Raw genomic sequence first — 20,652 nt, 5'->3', positions numbered from 1 at the left:
TTAAAATTATAGTACACAGGTAAAATGGAAATCTAGAAAGCTATAGACAAATATAAAGAAAAAGAATTAAAACAGCACTAGCTGTATATGGACACTGTTAACACTCTGGTGAATTTTATTCTCTAGTATTTTTCTATACATGTGTAAATTATATTAGTTTATATTATATTTATAGTAAAATATATAGTTTATACTGTTTTTCCCTCATGAAATATGGTACTCTGGGCATTGCCACAAAGCATTCTATATTTTTAAAGGCATGATATTTGTTAGCACACAACCATTTAATTAACCCATTATTTCATATTTATAAGCCGAACTCTAATGAACATCCAATCAGATATCTTTGCATACTCTTAATTACTTCTTTAGGATAGATTTATGATATTACGATAGTTCATTTGTTACTTTAAAAGAATTTCTTGATATATATTACCCACCATTACAGATGGCTTAGAATAATCAGCGCTCTCTGCAGCACAGCATGAGAGCTTCTAACCCCACTGGATACTTTCTAGTACTGAGAATTGTAATTTAAAAAGAACAAAAGTTGCCCTATGCAATTTAATGAAGCATTGCACCATGGGGTACCATTTTGCTCTGTTTTGATTAGTAAGTTCACTGAATATTTTCTAAATGTGCTTTTTTTGCCAATTGTGTTTTTTCTTCTTTCTTCATTAACTTGTCAGTTCACAGGTTTAGCCATTTGGGTCTATTAATTAATAGAGGGCATCTTTATCAACGATCTTTCTCCTGGGGTCAAGTAGTCACATATCCATTTCCTCCTCATTTTTCTAACTCTCCTTATTCCTCTGTTGATCCAGACAGATAGAGACCAGAATAGGTTGCTGCCTGGCTACCATTACTAAAGCTTATTATCAAATATTCTAGAGCAGACCCATGATCAAGAGGGGTAAACTATAGAACAGAATTTCAATTCTAATGGAATGTAGACTTTCTGGAGCCAAGAAAATGGGATGGACCTCTGAGGATCTTAAGCTGAGATATTCTTTCAGCCAGTGGGTTTTGTTAATGGAGAAGTAAGAACTTGGAAATCGGGCCGAAAAGAGTCATTCAACTAACAGAACATAATCCACCGGTTCTCAACCTGTAGGTTGCAACTCCTTTGGGGGTCGAACGACCCTTTCACAGGGGTCGCCCAATTCATAACAGTAACAAAATGACAGTGATGAAGTAGTAATGAAAATAATTTTATGGTTGGGGTCATCACAACATGAGGAACTGTCTTAAAGGGTCGCGACATTAGGAAGGTTGAGAACCACTGCTGTAATTGATTATCTTTTAATTCCATCTTTTCATGAACTTTTAAAACCCCCCTCATATTCTCAACAGCAATAGAATGAAATAAATGAATGTTCTAAATAGATGTCTATAGCTGTGCTGTCCCTTAGTACAGTGATTAGCCACATGTGGCCATTAGCCAGCCACCTGACAAATTGAGAGGTGCTGTAAGTACAAAATGCATACCTGATTTAAAAGACTTTCATTCCAAAAAAATAGAGAAAAACAAGAGAGAGAAATTATTAATGATTTTTGCCTATTAATTATATGCATAAATGATAATATTTTAAATATATTGGGTTAAACAACATCGTTAAAATCAATTCCACCTGCTTTTATTTTTACTTTAATATAGCTATTCGAATTTTAAACATTGCATATTTGGCTTATATTCTATTGTACAGTGTTGACCTACAAAACATAGTATAATAAATTTTCAAGTTTGTTGCTTGTCTTTTGATTTAGGGTGTTTTGTTTTGCTTTGTTTTACCATGCGGGAGTTTACAATGTTTTGTGAGTTGTCTTTTTTTTAGGATCCCGTCATTCTACAGCCTGGAATAAATTATTAACTCATAATTTATTTTAGTCTCATTTGGGGTTCTGAATTGATTTGTATAATTTTAAAATGTATTTTGTAATTTATGGAACATGTAGATTATGATGAGGCACTAGAAATTTTCCCCCAGATGTTTAACTAATTCAACTTGTTTGTTGAATCAGCCATTGCTGTTCCTTACACCATTGTCCTGGGAAACATTCTTTACCAGATATTTAAGGGACTGAATTGTGACTCCCCCCAAATTAGATAATCCTACCCCTATAGCTGTGTTTCTAATCACATTTGGAAGTTGATTTCTTTGTTAAGCGATAGAGTATTGGTATATGGTGTGTTTTAAGTCAGTCTCTATTGAGATATAAAGGAGCAGACGTAAGGGAAGGAGCAGAGATGGGGGGATATTCTTTGATGTCCCAAAAAGGAAAAGAAGCTGAAGCACCCCGGCCTCCACCGAGGTCAGTCTCCTGAGTCAGCTCCCTGATGCAGACTTGTGGCCAATCTGGGAGGGGAAGATTGTTAAAGCAGCCTCCTAACAGCACCAACTAACTGAGACACTGTGGCTTGGGATTAAAAAGGTCTGTTTGGAGAAACACGACTCTGTCCTTTTTTGGGTTTTGTCTTTTGAATAGTGTGAGGTCTCTCCCCCTGATAATACAAGGGTAATTAGCTATTGCTACTATGGAATCATAGAACCTTTAATGAAACAAATACATCAAAATAGGAAGCTATTGTGTATCAACATAGCCTCCATCTAGGGCTATGCACTTCAGGCATCTGAAGCGCTCCATCCATCTGCAGGGCAAAGGGTCAGAGATCGGAGGCTTCCTCAGGAGGACGGGCACCGTGGAGGCAGAGTCGGGGGGAACAGCCGCAGGAGCTGCAGAGACAGACACCCAAGTCAGCTGAGCAGAGAAGTGGCAGCGCAGCGGTGTGAGAGGACCGGACCTAGACTTGTCGCGCAGCGTCTGCAGCATGACTGAAAGCAGCTGAGGCCCAGAGTGTGCCCTACCGTCCCGGCCAGAGCGAGGCAGGCGGCAGCAGAAGCCCTGGCTCACAGCAATAGGTCAGGAGCCTGTCTGAAGCACTGCAGGGCTGTCACAGAGCATTCTTCTTCAAGGCATGCTGGGCTCGAACGCTCCCAAGGATTCAGGCTGAGAGCTAGACCAGCGGTGGAAGGTGACAGAGCCAACAGAGGTGCCAGCCCATTCTGTGATGCGAGAGTCGATCTCGGTCCATCACCAATGAATTGTGACTTGAGATCCGTTCCTTGCTACCTTTATAAGGGGTACCCCCCAAACCGGGACATACCTCAGCTGGGCAGAGCTTTCCTAGTACACATTTTGAGTAAGTGCACTCATTGGCGTCGCCTGGGAAGTTTCTTTCTAGTCACAGTGGATTTTTTCATAAAAGCAGTTTCACCCGAACTTCGTTTTTTGTGATGACTGATTTAAGAGAACAGCATGCAGCTGTGAAATTTTCGTTTCTCTTCTTACAAAAGACCGCAGAAACTTGTGATGTTGAACACAGCTTACAAGGACAGTGCTGTGGGAAAAACTCAAGTGTACGAGTGGTTTTCTCATCTCACAAAAGGTGAAATGTCAATTGATGACACACCTCATTCTGGACACCCATTAACTTCCCAAATGGACAAAAATGATGAGTCATAGTACATTGGGAGTTTGTTCCACCGGGTCAGACTGTTCATCGAGCTTTCTATTTAGACGTTCTGAAAAGATTGTAAAACCGTGTGTGGCAAACAAAAAGGTCTGATTTGTGGCAGACGGGGTGCTGGTTTTGCCAACACGATAATGCACCTGCTGATGCAGCCATCTCAGTGCACCTGACTCACTCCATGTGACGTCCTTTTGTTTCTGTGAATGAAGTGGTGCATGAAAGGGCAGTGATTTGACAACATAGAACAGGTGAAGAAAAAAAATGAAGGAGATGGTCTGAGCCATCCAAACAGATGAATTTGAACAAGGTTTCCAAGAATGGAATCGCAGATTTGAGAAATCGCAGATTTGGGGGGTGGGGAGGGACCACCTTGTAAAAGCAAATTCATGAGAGCCAAAAGAGGACCTTGAGTCTATCCCACCTGAATTTCGAGAATAACTCAAATACATATTTGACACATTGAACTCTAATCAAAGACCAGATAAGCTAAGATCTGACATCAAGAACATCAGACTTGAAGAAAAACGAAACGTCAGAAGAGAAAGAAAAGATCAAAGTGGATGTCAGAAGAGACTTTAAACCTGTTCTTCATCAAAATAGCTAAAGCGAAATGATGAAGTTAAAGAGCTGAACAGAAAATTATGAAGGGCAGCTCCAGGACACAGGGTAAAATACTATAATGAAACATGAAAATAAATCAAAAGGGATTAACACACTCAGCATATTTTAAATGAAAGAACTTTAAAAAAATCCAAGCCTTGAGTTGCAATATTGGAAGATATTATGGGCAAAATATTGACGGATACAAGAGGCTTCAAGTGAAGATGGAAAGAATATGCAGGGTTACTGTGCCAAAAAGAACTAGTTGACATTCAACTATTTCAAGAGGTGGCATATGAGCAAGAACCAGTGGTGCTGAAGGAAGACGTTCGAGTTGTGCTGAAAGCATTAACCAAAAATAAGGCTCCAGGAAATTGGTGGAAGACAAATTGAAATGTTTCAATAAACTGATGAAGTGCTGGAAGATGAACCTTGGCTGAAGTCAGAGAATACCGGAAAATATTTACTTGTATTTTATTAACTACGCCAGGACTGTGTGTATGATAACAAACTATGGATAGCTTTGAGAAGAATGGGAATTCCAGAACACTTCATTGTGCTCATGGAAATTTTTTACTTGATAACGAGGCAGTTGTGGGAACAGAACAAAGGACTACCGCCTGATTTAAAATCACACCATGTGTGATTTTGCATCCTCTCATCATACGTACTTAATCTCTGTGCTGAACAAATCATCAGAGCAACTGGCTTATACGAAGAAGAGTGTGGCATCAGAATCGGAGGAAGGCTCGTTAACCACCTGCGATATGCAGATGATATAGCCGTGCTTGCTGAAAGTGAGGAGGACTTGAAGCACCTCCTGCTGAAGGTCAAGGATTGCTGTTCTCCGTATGGATTAGAACTCAACGTGAAGAAAACCAGAGTCCTTGAAATGGAATCAGTAGGCAATACCATGATAAATGGAGATAAGATTGAAGTTGTTAAAGATTCTGGCTTGCTTGGATCCACAATCGGTGGTCATGGAAGCAGCAGTCAAGACATCAAAAGACACCCTGATGTTGCCTTGGGTAAATTTGCTGCTCAAATTTGTTTTAAGGATGAAGATGCACCCCGCCCAACCCATCTGGTATTTCCAGTTGCCTCGTGTGCATGTTAAAGTTCTACATTGAATAAGGCTGACAAGAAAATGGGCTCATTTGAACTCTGAGCTGGTGACGGATATTGAAGTACCACGGAGTGCCACAAGAACAAGCACATTTGTCACAGAAGAACGATTGCCAGGAGTGCTCCCTAGAGGCAGGGTTAGCAACGTCAGCAGACGTACTTCGGACATGTCAGGAGAGATCAGTCCCTGGGGGACGTCATGGTTGGCAAAGTGGAGAAAAGGAAGACCTTGGACAAGATGAGTGGACACAGTGGCGCGCCTATGCGGCTGAGATGAGGACAGTTGTGACGACGACGACGACATGGGATCCGGCGGTGTTTTGTTCTGTTGTGCGTAGGATCGCTCCGAGTCGAAAATGACCCGGTGGCACCTAACATCAATGTGAGGATAATGTTCTCCTGCTCTCCGTGAGCTTTTCAATGGCTGATGTCGATGAATTAAATCACTATTCCTTCTTCACGGTCTGGAAGTGCTGCTGAAACCTGTTCACTTAGGTGACCCTGCTGCTATTGAAATACCAGTGACATGGCTTCCAGCATTGCAGCAACACACGAGCCACCACGGCACAGCACACTGACAGACACGTGTAGTGTAGTCTATTATGCGGTTGTTTGCGAAATGCAAAGTCAGCAGTCCGGAACCACCAGCCACCCTGTATGAAAAAGACGGGACTTTCTACTCCTGGAACGAGTTACAGTCTCGAAAACCCATAGAGGCAGTGCTAACCTGTCCTCTAGTCACTGGGAGTTGGAATCGATATTCTTCTTGTATTATTCTTTTCTCCCTGGTTTTAAACAATGAGTTTAATATCAGGAAGAATGATTAGGAGCTGTGTAGTGGCAGTGAGGATTTGGAAAATCAATACAACTGATAAATATTTGTCAGCTAGAATTATACTCGATTCATTTAATGACTAGTATGTGGATATGAGAAAGTAATTAAAATTCGATTTTAGATTCTGCTTTGAACATTTAGCTAGCACTTGTCACTGGGATTTAAGAGCAAAGTGGACTGGAGGAGGGACGAGTGGAGAGAGGCGTGCTTTGATTTTTGGACCTGTTAATGTCCATCCACTATACCACTGCATGCACAAATTTTGAAAATGGGCACGTGGTCTAATTTGGGTATGTTGACTTGAAACCATCCTGAAGAAAGATAACAGAAAACAAAGAAGAGATGGTTGTCATCTAGGTAGAGTATGTAAACAATTTAGGACATATTTGAGAACGATCATCTACATTGTAGGGGAAGACTGCGAAAGAGGGATGTGCAATGGAGACTAAAACATAATTGATTAAAAAAAGAGCTAAAAATCAAGAGATTGTGACGTAATGTAAGCCAAAGTGTTTCAGCTGTACTAAATTTTGGAGAAAGATCATATAAAATATGAAATGAATAACATTAATCAGATAGCTAAAGAAGGTAATTGATTCCTCAGATATAATATTTACATGGAATTATATGAGCTCAAAATACAAATGTCTATAATAGACTGACAGGCAATTCAGGTTTGTTTGTTTTTTTCTTCTTCATATTTGGCATTATCACATTGATTTACCTCTTACTAATGAAGACACGTGTTTACTTTCAATATGCCTTTTAATATTCAGTTCTGGAAAACTCTTGAAGCCTTCTCATACATGTTGTGGCTTTCCTTTGGAGATATTGAAACGATTTTGAGCAGATGGTAGTCTGGAAATTGCTCTATGAAAATAAGAGTGAAAAACTTACATTAAAGAAAATTAAGGAATCTATTTTCTTTTTCTACAATTATATTTTAGATAGACTTATATCTAGGAGTCATTTTTAGACTTACGTCCTGGGAAGTAAACGCACATAAACTAGCACAAGCTCGTTTTTTAAAAGACATAGACATGTTTTGTTTGAAGGCAATGCTGAAAAAAATGAATCTTATTCTACCTTTTTTTCAAAGTCAGTATTCTGAAGTGCTGAGATTGCAGCACAGGGCTGTGCTCCTATGCGTCCTTCTTTGAAAGCCAGTACAATCAATAATGGGAAACTCATTATGGCTTGTGCTTTGTGTTTTTTCTTTGTTTAAATGGGAACATGAGATTTGGGGCAATTATGAATTCTTATGCAATACAATAAGTATCTAAAAGTAATCTAGAAGACATGAAATTTTCTAAGGATTTAGAAGGTGTTTTTTTGTCTAAAATATTAATAAACTGTCCTGTGCAAAAGAGAAATTAGTCTGGTTTAGTCAGATTTTATGAGACTCAGTTGTTTAACCAAAGCACTGTTAGCTCTCAAGGGTGTTTGTATCAGTAGGGACTTTGAAAATCTTCAAGGTCAGAAAGTAAACGAAACTCTCTAAGTGTTGGCATAGAAAATGTAGAAAACTGCCCAGGAGTTTTCATCTGTTGAGGACCAAAGATCCTCTCTAGCCAAACGGTTATACCCCTGTTTCCCAAAGACCACTTACATGTCTTTAACTTGTCCTTTGCTTCAATGTTTCTCTTTGAGTGGTACGTCTACTTACATCTTTTCTATTTTCTGCATTTCTACCTGTTGCTATCCATCAAGGTCCAAATCAAACACCACCTATTCTGTTAGATTTCCTAGCAATTGCTACCGATATACAGCCCATAATATCTACTGGTTCTTATGGTAACTATTTGCAAAAGAGAGATCCATATCTTAGGTCTTACATGTTACCTGGCATAATGCCTCATTATGCCACTAATTATACTTTAGACTTTAAAATTAAGAGTCAGGTTAGAATTTGAAAAAAATTTTCTCTCTTTTTCTACCCTACCCAAGCTATAAAGACTAGAAAAATTAAACATATACTCTCTTTTAAGATCTAAGTTATTTAAAAAGTATTATTTACCCAAGTCCAAAAATAAACAAGACAAAACAATTATGTAACATAGTAAATGAGTTTTTCTTTTAAAATGTGAGATTGGAAGTGGCAAAAAATAAATTGCAAGAAATTTGATCTGTTTTATATCTAAACTGTTATTACAATAGAAGTTTTTATACTCAATGAAATTTAGGTAAGTGATCCATCAATTAATTAATAAAGTCAATTAAAGCAGAAAGACAATAAAGAAGTATGTCCCATACTATCAAATCAACTTCAACTCAGAGACTATGATTTAACCTCATCATTAATCATTCACGTGTCACTCCCCAGTGTTTTAAAAATAAGGCTCTTCTTTGACTCTGGGTCCGATGTAGGACTTCTCTTTCTAGCATAGTTCACCACAATGCTTTAGCCATACCTCATAGTGTGGGCTCTGTACATAGTAGCAGGAATGTAAAACATTTTGAAATAATATAAGTATAGAACTTTTCTAGGTTTTTCATGTTTATTGGTTAATAATTTCCTCAACTCAACTTTTCTCAAAATGGGCGTTGCCACCCCCAGGAGATGCTAGAAAGATCCAAGGGGGGCTGCAAAAGCAGATGCTTGATCCAAATGAAGTCTTTCCACTGGACCGATAGGTGACAGCACGGACCGATAGGTGATGTTGTCAAAGATTTCATTGCTTGGACCCACACCGACGCTCACGGAAGCCGCCGCGGCCGGGAGATCAAGCACACACTGCACGGGGTGAGTCTGTTGCCCAGCCCCTCGTTAGACTGTGGAAAAGCAAGGCTGTTCCGCTGAAGACTGAGGAACAGCTGACCCCGGCCATGGTAGTCTCTGTTGCCTCGTGTGCACATGAGCGTTGGACGCGGAGTAAGGAAGATCGAAGAAAGCCCCGGGCATCTGACCTATGATGTCAGCGAAGAGTATGAAATGCACCATGGATTGCCAAAAGGACAAACAAAACCATCTGGGAGGAAATCCAATCAGAATGCTCCTTAGGGGCAAGGCTAGGGGGACTTCATCTCAGGTACTCTGCCCGTGTGATCAGAGAAGACCAGTCTCTGGAGAAGGCCATCAGGCTCGGTCAATTGGAATGGCAGGGAGAAAAGTGGAAGGCCCTCAACGAGATGGAGTAACACAGTGGTTGTAACAATGGGCTCAAGCAGAACAGTTGTGTGGATGGTGCGGGACCACCTGCTTAGTTCTGTGGGACAAAGGGTCGCTGTGGGACAGAGTGACCCAGCAGCATCTAATGGCACACTTTACCCTGGACGATGTGCCACAGTAAAAGGGTTTCATTTCCAGGAACACACTGTGTTGTTGTTGTTTTTCCCCTGAAAAGAGTATGATAAGCCAAATAAGCTTGGGAATGCCTACATTAACAATAGTTTATTTTGGTGACTCACTTCTCTGGAGTCTTTCTGATGTATTCACATAGATTTCATACAAAGTAGTGTCTTTTCCACTGCACAGTCATGCACAATCATTTTATTTCATTATAATTATGTACATTATTATACATATGTGTGTATATATATGTATAGGTATACAATTATGTAATTATAATGATGTATTTCTATGTATTTATAATTATGTAATTATAACTATGTGCCATAAGTGCCGTGGACGTTAAAAAGGAGCGATTGCGCTGGCGGGAGAGGTCTCAGGCACATCAGAGAATAGCAGGGTAGCTGCCAGTGCAAGTATTTTGTCTAACATAAAAATAAAAAATTAAAAGAACCAAACCAAAGCCTTTGCCAGCAAGTGCATTCCAAATCCTAAAGACTCTACAGGACAGAGCAGACTCCCCCAGAGGTGTCCTGGTCTCTCAGCTTTACATAGGTAGACTGCCACCTCTTTCTCACACGCATTGGCTGCCACCAGTTAGTCGCCAATCATTTAACCACTACCCTAGGATTCCTCCATCACATCATAGGCAGTATTTCATATCTTTGCTATATATGAACAACTGTTAATCTGGAGATTAGCTACAGAGCATCTACTCTTACTGTCTTCCTGACCGTGTTTCACAAAAAAATTGACGATAAGTATTTTATTCATAATTAAATGACATTGCCTATGTGTTAATTGAAGGGCAATGGAGTTAAAGATGTAAGATAATGGGGGTAAGTAAGAATCTGTTTGAAAATAACTTTATTCACTGGTCCAACCCCTCCACCCCCGGCCCCAACTCATTGTTACAGAGTTTATTCCAAACCATAGCATTCCAAGCCCACAGGACAGCCTCTTTGGGTTTCTGAGGCTGCAAATCATTCTGGGAGCAGAAAGCCCGGTCTTTCTCCAGAGAAGCAGCTAGTGTGTTTGAACTGCTGACCTTTCATTTCAGCTAACAGCACAATGCACCGGCAGGGGTCTTTTCATTTACTGGATGTGTTGTACTAATTCATGAGTAGCCACCACAGTCTCCTATATCAAAGAAACAAAAGCATAGTCTGCCTAGCCTATTTCGAGTGTCTTTCCTTCATTTCTGGATTTTTTTGTTTTGAGGACTTCATCAGAGTGTAAAATGAGGCAAAAGAATGAGATTGAGGAGGAAATACAAAGTTTGGAAATACACTTATTTTTTTCTTTTTGCTGGCTAATTATGGACATTATCATATCCCTGTTACTTATTTATTTCAAATAAAATTTTGCGACAGGATATCTGAATTGAAGGCAGGAAGAATGAAAACCAGCTGAGAAAATTGTAGACATGAAATCGCAAAATAGGTGGATAGAAGGATTCCTATAGTACTTTTGGAATTTCCCTTCACAAGGTATCTACAGCTGGTATAGGTTTCAAATATTATTTAATCCCATATTCTCAACCCTGACTATTCATTTGTATACACAGAATTATACATAATGTATAGAAAAAAATTAATAAGCATCACTAAATTTCTTAAAATTATCTTAGTACTTTTAATTCAATAATCTTATTCAGTTTCTCAAGTTTTTATTTCTCCATTGTTTTCTTAATGACTTCATTAATTTTACAATGCAATAAAATGTTTATGAAGGAAGATCATATGTGAAATTATTTTCAGAAAATACTTTTAATACCATCCTACTTTAAAGATAAATAATGAGTTTATGGGAGTTTGGGGCATTGCATAATATTTGAAATCACGTTAGTTAGTTCCAGCACTTTCTTGTAATGTCCCTCAGAAGCCCTACTCGAGCAATGTTTGCCGGTGGAGCTTTCCAAGGTTCTGAGAGTTTGTCTTGAAATATGAAGCGGCCTGTCAGAGATTTCCATTATGTGAACGTATTAACTGCCTGGTTTCTAACGCAGGATCTTTCTTTTGCTATTGGAAGATAAGATGGAATGAAATGAAATGAAAACATGGGCAACACTATGTCTCGTTTTTTTTTTCTCTTTCTAAAACTGCAAAAATGTGTGTTGGTGGGCTTACATTTTATCTAGAACTTTGGATTACTGTGGTACATATCTAGATAACAGTGGCCACTTCTACAGTCTTCCTATGTACAATTCAGTGGCATTAATAATGGTCGCCCTGTGGTTCAATGATTAGAAAACAAGCTGATTTTAGAGTTCTAGCTCTCTATGGTTAGAGTTGCCTGTTCACATCTTGACCTCTTGCCATTCCAGAGTTTTGAAGGTGTTTCTGTCACGAACGGCCCAGCGGATTCCCTACATGACTGGTGGGCGGGTCATGAGGATGCTGGCAGTGATCCTCCTGGTAGTGTGCTGGTTTCTCATTGGCTGGACATCATCTGTGTGCCAGAATTTGGAGAAGCAGATTTCACTTATTGGCCAAGGGCGAACATCTGATCACCTCACCTTCAACATGTGCCTCCTAGACCGATGGGACTACATGACAGTGGTTGGTATGTAGTCACTTGCTGTGAGCGATTGTAGCATGCTTTGCCCATTGGCATTAAAACTTACTTATTTAAAAACCCTGCCAGACCTTTTCACAAACCCTAACAGGATTTCCCCTAATGCGGCCCCAGGAAGTCAACATTATACAATGACAATTAACAGCATGTGGAATGCAAACTTTTTTTTCCAAGAAGTTCCCATTCTTTTTCAAAGGTATGTGATTTGTTGGAAAAATATAATCAGATAAATCAGAAAAGAAAATGAAGGGAAGAAAGTTAACTTTTGGGGACAGAGTTAACTTTTTGCTTTTGAGCTTAACAATTAGTCTCTGTTCAATAAGCAATGACTTATTTCTTGATTTATCCATTTAGTTGGGGGGATAAAGGAAGCCTTGTGGTATGTTTAGGTAATTTCCGTATAGGGTATATTGCATAAGGTACCTGGTACATTATTTTATAAATAGATTGCAAAATTTCTGTGTAACCTATCTTTCCTATGATGATTTATAAAGGGAATTTATTAGTCATTTGCTGAAAGCCCAGTGTTATTCAATAACAAATATATACTAGTTGGGGTCATACAGATTATATTGCTTAAAGTGCAGAGAACATAGAAGAACCACATGAACACTTGGAGCAAAACTATAGATTATTTTTTGACACCCCAGGATTTTGAAAAATGAAGATAGGAAATACATACAAAGTTTTCTGTTGCTAGTGCTAGGTTATTTAAAGTAATCTCCAAAGATATAAAGGAGGAAGCTTCAAAATTTTATGGGAAAATAATCCTTTGTCTTTTAATTCCATTTTTCTTGGATGTTTTTGGTAGATACACAGGTATGTGTATGTGTTTGCATACAGAGAGTGATAGAGTGAAGGAAGATAGCAGTCGGTGTAAGACATGGGAAAAAATTACAAGTTATCAAGGGTCCGTGAGGGAGGGAAGGTGGGGGAGAGGGAAGATGAGCTGATACCAAGGATTTAAGTAGAAAAAAATGTTTTGAGAATGATGATGGCAATATATGTACAAATGTACTTGACACAGTGGTTATATGTAAGGATTGTGATAGGAGTTGTATGAACAACCAATAAAATAATCTTTTAATCATTAAAAATATTTTTAAGAGAATAATCCCTGTTATTTTTACTGGTAGTATCCCCCTCAGTATGGTGCAGGACAAATCTTAATCTTATCTGACAGATGTCAAAAGTAAAAACACGAGTTTAATTCCCATGCTCTACCTCACCCCAATTTGGAGATTTTCTATTGAATAGTCACAACTAACCTATAACTATACACTAATAAAATATAGATTTAGTTCTCCATTGAAACTGAGGATTATTTTTTCTGAGAAAGATATTTCAGGAATCTAAATAGGCCCAATATTTTTAATTATAAAGAAATGTTTTTATCAAAAAAATGTTATAATGATAATCTACCAAGGGATAAAATAATACACTAAGGTAGAAAGCACTTCTGATTCTGATCATAATCTGGAAAGAAAATGAAACCAATTTAAAGATATGAAATGTCCCCAGGATGTTGTTGTTAGGTGCCCTACAGCAATAGGCCTTAGCATCCCCCTCTTGATCCAGATTCTGTGCGTGCATGTTGGCTCAACCCCTTCATGGCTACAGGATCTTGTTGGTAGGTGGCCCCATTCTCATAGCAACCCCGTGTGCAATAGCATGAAACATGGGCGGGCCAATCTTGTCACCATCATTCTTATGGTTGGGGTCATTGTTGCAAACACTGTCCACCCATCTGGTCAAGGGTCTGGCTGGTTTTTGATGACCCATTATTTTCCAACGCATATGCCCTCTTCTGGGGATTGGTTTCTTCTGAGAGCATGTGTGGGGTGAACTCCCCACGCCCTGGACGCGAAGGGTCACTTGGATGGTATGTTCTCTAAGCGAGATTTGGTGGATACTTTCAGTAATCCTCGCCAGTGTCACAATTCACATGTATCCATTCTCCCTGGTCTTCGTTAGTCACTGTCCACTTTCACGTGGGAAGGTAATGGAAAATACTATGGATTGGATCTTTAGCAATTTGTAAAGGTCTTGTGCAGCAGATTTTCCAAACACAATATGCCTTTTGATCGTCTGACTGCTACTTCCATGAATATTGATTATGGAGACAAGTAAAATGAAGTCCTTGACAACACCAACCATTTGTCCAACTGTTGCTTAGTTGTGAGGATTGTTGTCTGCATTGAGTTGTAACTCATATTGCAGGCTGCACGCTTTGATCTTTATCAGTAAGGGCTTTAATTCCTCTTAGCTTTCAGCAAGTATCTCACTGAATTTAAAATGTTGTTAATGAGCCTTCCTCCAATCCTGATGTCATATTCCTCCTCATATAGTTCAGCTTCTTGTGTTTTCAGTTACAAAAGAGACCCTCATTGAATATAGTTTAAGGAGAACATTTGTTAAGCCTTAAACGGGACAAAGACAAAGATACATCATTTAGATAAGGCAGACCATCATCACATGGTCCAAGCGGAAGACTCACCAGCAGAACCGTAGTTAAAGAAGGCATGGACCAAAGGAAACCACCTCAGATTCACGAATAGTTGTAGCTCAGTGCATCGCAGTTATAGGTGGGATTACAGAAACAGGCTCAGGACCATGATTCGGATATCTACATCATGTCTTACAGAAGAGCTTACAAAATCAGTCCAGGGCCTTCCAGCTCAGGTAGTCCGTGTACGACTGATAGGGCATGACTCCTGCATCTGTACCACGGCAAGCCTCTCAGGGAGATGGCTTCTTCCTGGGCTGGATGAGACACATGGAGGGAATACACTTTCCAATGCATTGGCGTGGTGCCAAAACCAGTCTCCCCTTTGCCTCAAGTCAGGCCTTTTTTGTCACACACTGCTTCGCAGTCAGCTCAGAACCTCTAAATAGAAAGCTTGATTAATGGTATGACCTGGTGGAATAGAACTCCAAATGCACTATCCCCCTCACATCAAAAAACAAGTAAAAAAATTGAGCATCGTCTTGATTTTTTATTTCACTTGACGAGCTTTTGGGGGTAGGTGATGATGACATCTTCCATTGGCTCGATTGGTGTTTGCTTTCAGGGTCATCAGAATAGCACAGTGTCTCATAACTAGTAATGACCTTGGGGAAAACGGTCTACTCTGTCCTGTAGGATTGCTAAGAGTCAGAACCTAAAAGATGGCAGTGGACTTGGTTTTGGATTGGTATAGGTTTAAATATAATACCTATGGTTTATTGAAGGAAGAACAAAGGATTCTTCCATCTGAGAACTCCTTCTTGTTCACACCATATCGTGACACATAGGAAATACCTGTCAGTTGTAGATTCTTTATAAATATGTGCTTGAAAGAGCAAATTATAAGCTAAACTACCTCTATCTTGTGATATTAGACCAGGATTAGACTTGGGTAGAGGTTCAATGTCTGTTTGCTACCTTAATACTTAACCTAAAAATATATGTACATAAACCTATATCCCTATCATTGTATACTAATATTTACATATGTACATGCCTATGTTAATACCTCTATAAATATCTTTTGCCTCCTAGTTCTTTCCTCTATTTTCTTTACTTTCTTCCTGCCCCACTATCACGCTCCTACTTCATTCATCTCTCTGTACTTCCTCAGTTACACTTCACTTGATCGAGTCCCACTAGGCATTCTATGCCCTCCTCACCTTCAATTTTAGATCTCTTTCCCTTGGCCCTGGGTTGGTTGGCTTCCCCACTTCTTTACCTCCACCTTCTCCTCTCCCCAATTCTCCTAGAACAGTCAGTCCTGTTGTTTTCTCCTCGGGATTGTTTATCTTGCCTATCTTATATAGATAGACATGGGGGGTGGGAAAGCCTATGAATAGTTCCAGGTTTGTCTGCTGACCCTTATGAATATTTTCCAATCAGATCTGATGCAGTGCCACGCTCTGCTGCCACCACCGCCGCCACCACAGTCCAAAGTCTATTTTCAGAATTCCTTGGAGCCTTTGTTGCTTTGCTCCCCTTGCTGCTCTGTTGTTCTCCCTTCGTGTTATGCCCTCATGTGGGGGAGGGGGGTGTGGGGGGGTCAGACTGGGTACAATTTCCACACTGTCTCCAGTGCTGCCCCCCATAGTGCTGTGAGTCAGTAAGGGAATGCTGTGTCTTGTGCTGGGACCCACCCTATGGTCCTCTCTGTATATTGGCTGCTCCAAGTGTGAATGTCATCCTCAAAACTTGGTGGGCCAGGATGCTTCTCTGTCTGTCTGTCTGTCTGTCTGTCTGTCTGTCTGTCTGTCTGTCTTGGGTGGTCTGGGAAGACCTGCCACTCTCCCAGGGCTGTCTCTTCAGTATCACTCACGTCTGATTGCACCTTTAGAACATACACTCTGGCAGTACCAGTGACCAAGATGAATTAGGATAAATCAGTAAATAAATATCTCCCCTACAGAAAACAAGAATGAAAGTAAAACAGAAAAAACTGCCAGCAGACACTGAATCAAGAATCTTGAGAACTTTCATTCTATGACTGAGAGTTTGTGTCAAACTTGAGCGCACACTAAGCCAGTGTCGAAATCTTTCTTTCGTTTCCCCAAGAAGTTAGCTGACAATAATTGAATGTGAGATAATGTAAAAAAGGAAACATTTGAAAATAAGGCTTCTCCAGTCTGTAGATATTATAAATTCTACCAAGACTTCTATTTGTCTTTTAATTATCTTCCTTTTCTCTCTGAATTTTTTTCTATATCACTCCTACAGGCCAAGTTTTCATAACCATGTTTCTGTTATCTAGTAACAATTCTCTGTTCTTGCTCCACCTTTGTCATGATTGTGAAAAGTCCACCAGTGTCTCATGGTTCTGAAAGTTCCTTGAGAGCCTGACACCACTGGCTGTATGTTTTATTCATCGAGAAGAAAAGAGGAGGGGCATCTAAGCAATAATTCCACAGGTTATGATAGACAGGCCCATTTTTTATCTGAGAATTTTAAAGCTATTTGCACGCAAGCGTGAATTCCAACATTGGCTATCTGTTGTTCAAAAGTACTTACCGTATATACTCGAGCATAAGCCAACCCAAATATCAGCCGAGGCACCTAATTGTACCACAAAAACTGAATTTGAAATGTGCTGAAAAACTCGGCTTATACACGAGTATATACGGTATTAGCTCCCATGGATCTTGTGTTGCTACAGAAAAAAACAATCTCTACCTTTCTCTTTTCCTTTGACACGCTCTTCTTCTTCCTTCTCCTCTTCTTGGTGTGGTGCCTGAAACATGCAAAACGGACAGTGTGTTCCGTAATTTAATTTGTGCAATGCCAAAGTTTAGAAGAAAATGAGAAAGTTCGGTAGGTCTCTTACTGAGTTATATCGGGAAATTCTAAAATAGCAGTAGTTTCTGAGGACTTAGAAACCTAATTGCCAGAGAAGACCGGGTTACAGTATGACAGGCAGCATGTGATGTAAGCACCGTTGAATGGGTATTGGGGAAGTGGATTAGACGACTTCTTCATCTGACTCAGAATCATGTTCACAATTTGGGTTTGTCTGCATTTCTCCGGGCACTCCTAGTGCACCATATGCTTCCCTCCATGCTGTATCACCACTGTCACTTTTAAATCTCTCTTTAATTTTCATCCCTTTATAAAACCCTGATCACAGTCACAGTTTACTGGCCTCAGCTTGAGCGACACCGCGGGAAACTCTAATCCACTATTTGAAGGGGTTGTTCTGGGGCAAGCCTTGAAGGACATGAAGTAAAGCGTAATGACAACAGCTATGCTCACTGCCATCCGGGCAATTCCTGTTTCTGGTTACTTTGTAGGGCAGAATCAAACTTCCCCTTTTGGGTTTCTGAGATGGTAAACCTTTAGAGGAGGAGAAAACCTCGCCTGTCTTCCATGGAGCTACTGGTGGTTTTGAATTGCTGAGCTTCCAGTTAGCAGGCCAGTGTTTCACCTATTATGCCACCAGGGCTTCTTCAAGATAATTATAATAGCCATCATTTCTCCTAAGGAGGTTTGGTTTTGCTTTGGAACTCTTGGGCTTTTCTTGGGGGCAGTGGTGTTAAGAAGAAAATGCCCTCTCTCGTGGCTGGAAGAGACATATCTCCTAGATGAACTCGGTTATCGAGAATGTTTTGGCAGACTTTTCCTTATAATAAAAGGATTCATATGCTTGTTTAAATAATACACTGAGAATCTGTAGCATAAATGGGAGTTGGCATGATGGAAGTGGAGAATAGGAATCAGAACGCTCCCATGTATTCTTATAGGGATACTCAATCTGATTTCTGAAATGACTGTAAAGAAAAAATCTGGTACTATCGTGTCCTCTGAGAGTAAAGTACTCATTAGAATCTGGAGGAGTAAGAGATTTGAGGGTTTTCCTTGTTCCAACTCACCAGCACCCTCAGTAGTCTCAACCCCAGGATAATTCAAGTAAGGAGAAGTAAAATATTTAAAGTGACCACATGACACCTGTACTCAGTAATCAGTTATTGTCCTCAGCCAAGCAAGATTGTGTCCAGGATTTAGTAAGCTATAAATTTACAAAAACACCCCAAGGATTCCCCTATCAATTCTAACCCTGTCTAAACAATACACACAGACATGTAGAAAAGGAAAGTGAAGTAGAAGGAACACGATTGGAGGACAGAGATGATTGCTCTGACCTTGACTCCTTCCCGATGTGAGTCTTCATGGTTATAGCCTTTAATGTTTGTTTGTCCATAAGCTCTGATGTCCTTCAGTTTTGCTCACGTTTTGTCACTACATACTGAACTTGGGGAAAAATGCCCTAAATGTATAGACTAGACACAGAAGAGTATATTTGTCTACATGTCTCATTTATGAGGCCGTGGAGAAGTCATCAAAATTGGTTCAGGACTAGAGATGATTCTGTGTTTAGCAGAAAGTATCCTAATCTGATTATCAGTGGATGGACGCCATAGAAAAAGCCAATGTGCAAGCCTGTGATCATTCACAGAAGTGGATTAGACCCCCCCCCAAAAAAAATCAAGTCACGTGGCCTATGTAGTTCCTAGGATTAGCAATAATGTTCTCCTTTATTTTCACACAATCTCTCTGTCTTATTTTTCATTAGTGATGAGATGGCAGAAATTTGAATTTTAGCTGAGCCTTTCTAAAGCAGTCGTGATTTTATAAGAAAACATTTATGAATATAGACAATGTACCAAGTGCTTTTAGTAAAATACCTGGTATGTGCGACACATATTACCTGGGAGATAATATTTATTGAGGCACAAGCCACCCAACTGGAATTCTTTAATCCCGCCCATAAAGTATTAGACTCTGATGAACATAGTTGTTCATAATGCAAACAAATGTTGGTTAGAAAAATATGTGTTCTTTAGTAATATCTCACTCAAGAGATTGCCTTTCTTAAAGGCCTTTCTATGAAGGGCCTTCCCGGGACACGCGGCAGGAAGTAAGGCGCTCCTTCCCTGCTGTTGCGGGAATCAATGCAGCAGGCGCAGAACAAGGCTGGCAAAGCAGGGGCTAGAGGTCATTCTGTGCCGCTCCCAGTGACTGAGGGCTGGGTCTGACTGCTGCTACTGAGCTCACAGGGAGCAGACATGCTGGCCTCCAGTCCCGATGCACACGTGTGAAATGTGTTGCAGCCCTTAGCTCCCTAAGCTTCTTTCTACCAAGCAGAATAAACGAGTTTCTAGGTAAGCAGAGTAACAGCATCTCCCCGACCCCCACTCACTCCCAGTTGTATTCAAAAGGCAGAAGAGCTCACAGCCATCGAGGGACGCCAAAATGTTGATCCTAAAATGTGGACAACCCACTGACATCCCGATCTTCTGGAGACATCGGAGCTGCATAAACCGTACAAACCAGTACCCTGAGATACTCTTTCAATGTTAAGCTAAAATGAGCCCCTGCAGTCTTCTTTAAATCAAAAAAAGTTTGGCTTGAAAAAAAGAAAACCTGTATGAGATTCAATTGACAACAGCAAATTCCAGAAGAGCGCTTGGGAGCAAGTGGGTTTATGCCAACAGGGAGGGACAATTCAGAAAAGGCAGGGGAGAATGGCCGCAACTCTCGATGAGTGTAACGGGTGGCACTGAATTGTAGGCATGGAAGTTGTTGGATGCTTGGCTCTGCATATTGTGCACAACAATTTGATTTCATCGGAAAATATATACAAGTATGTAAAACCGAGACAATTTGTCTAGTAAAGTCACTTCTGGACTTAAAATTCTATGAAAAGTATCATTATCATTGTTTTCACTAATGCCTCGTGCACAATTACCCCTATTTCAACTAAAGAAAAAGCTGATACCATGGTATTTTTCACAAAGCACTCACCTCAGAGCATGTGAGATAGTTAAGGTTTATTGTGCCAACCTGACTGATAAACACGTGGGTTAATTGAAGGGGGGAGAGAGAAATGGCTCAGTGAGCCTCATCTTTCTAGTTCTCGGGTCTCTTGCTCGCTGATGGTCAGACCAGAGTGCAGCTGCCTTAGCCAGTTCCCTGCTTTAGCTCACTCCTGCAAGACATCCCCAAGGAGAAGCCACATGGACCTACCCGGATGCAGCCCTGGGTGCTGGAGCAGCCGTGTGGAGACCCCTGTCAGCGCTGAGATGCTTACACATTCACTGATTCAGCTTTCCTCCTGCAGTTGGCGTCATTGCGTGTGTTTTGTGAGATGGAGGAGGACTGTGTGGATTGGTGTCGGACATATGGGTTAATGTTGG

General features: G+C 40.2%; 1 protein-coding gene across 1 annotated transcript in view; it reads left to right on the top strand.

The window, feature by feature from the left end:
• The window catches only part of GPR158 (G protein-coupled receptor 158), a 472,736-nt gene that overhangs the window by 429,121 nt on the left and 22,963 nt on the right, over positions 1-20,652 (top strand). Inside the window, exon 7 of the mRNA XM_004716112.3 lies at positions 11,708-11,946. Within this exon, the coding sequence (XP_004716169.2) occupies positions 11,708-11,946 (239 nt within the window). The remainder of the gene's footprint in view (positions 1-11,707; positions 11,947-20,652) is intronic.

The sequence above is a fragment of the Echinops telfairi genome, unplaced genomic scaffold (genome assembly GCF_000313985.2).
Source record: "Echinops telfairi isolate 266 unplaced genomic scaffold, ASM31398v2 ScPeMD7_7461;HRSCAF=8499, whole genome shotgun sequence".
In the NCBI taxonomy this organism is placed as follows: Eukaryota; Metazoa; Chordata; class Mammalia; order Afrosoricida; family Tenrecidae; genus Echinops; species Echinops telfairi.
This window is presented reverse-complemented; position numbering and strand designations above follow the sequence as displayed.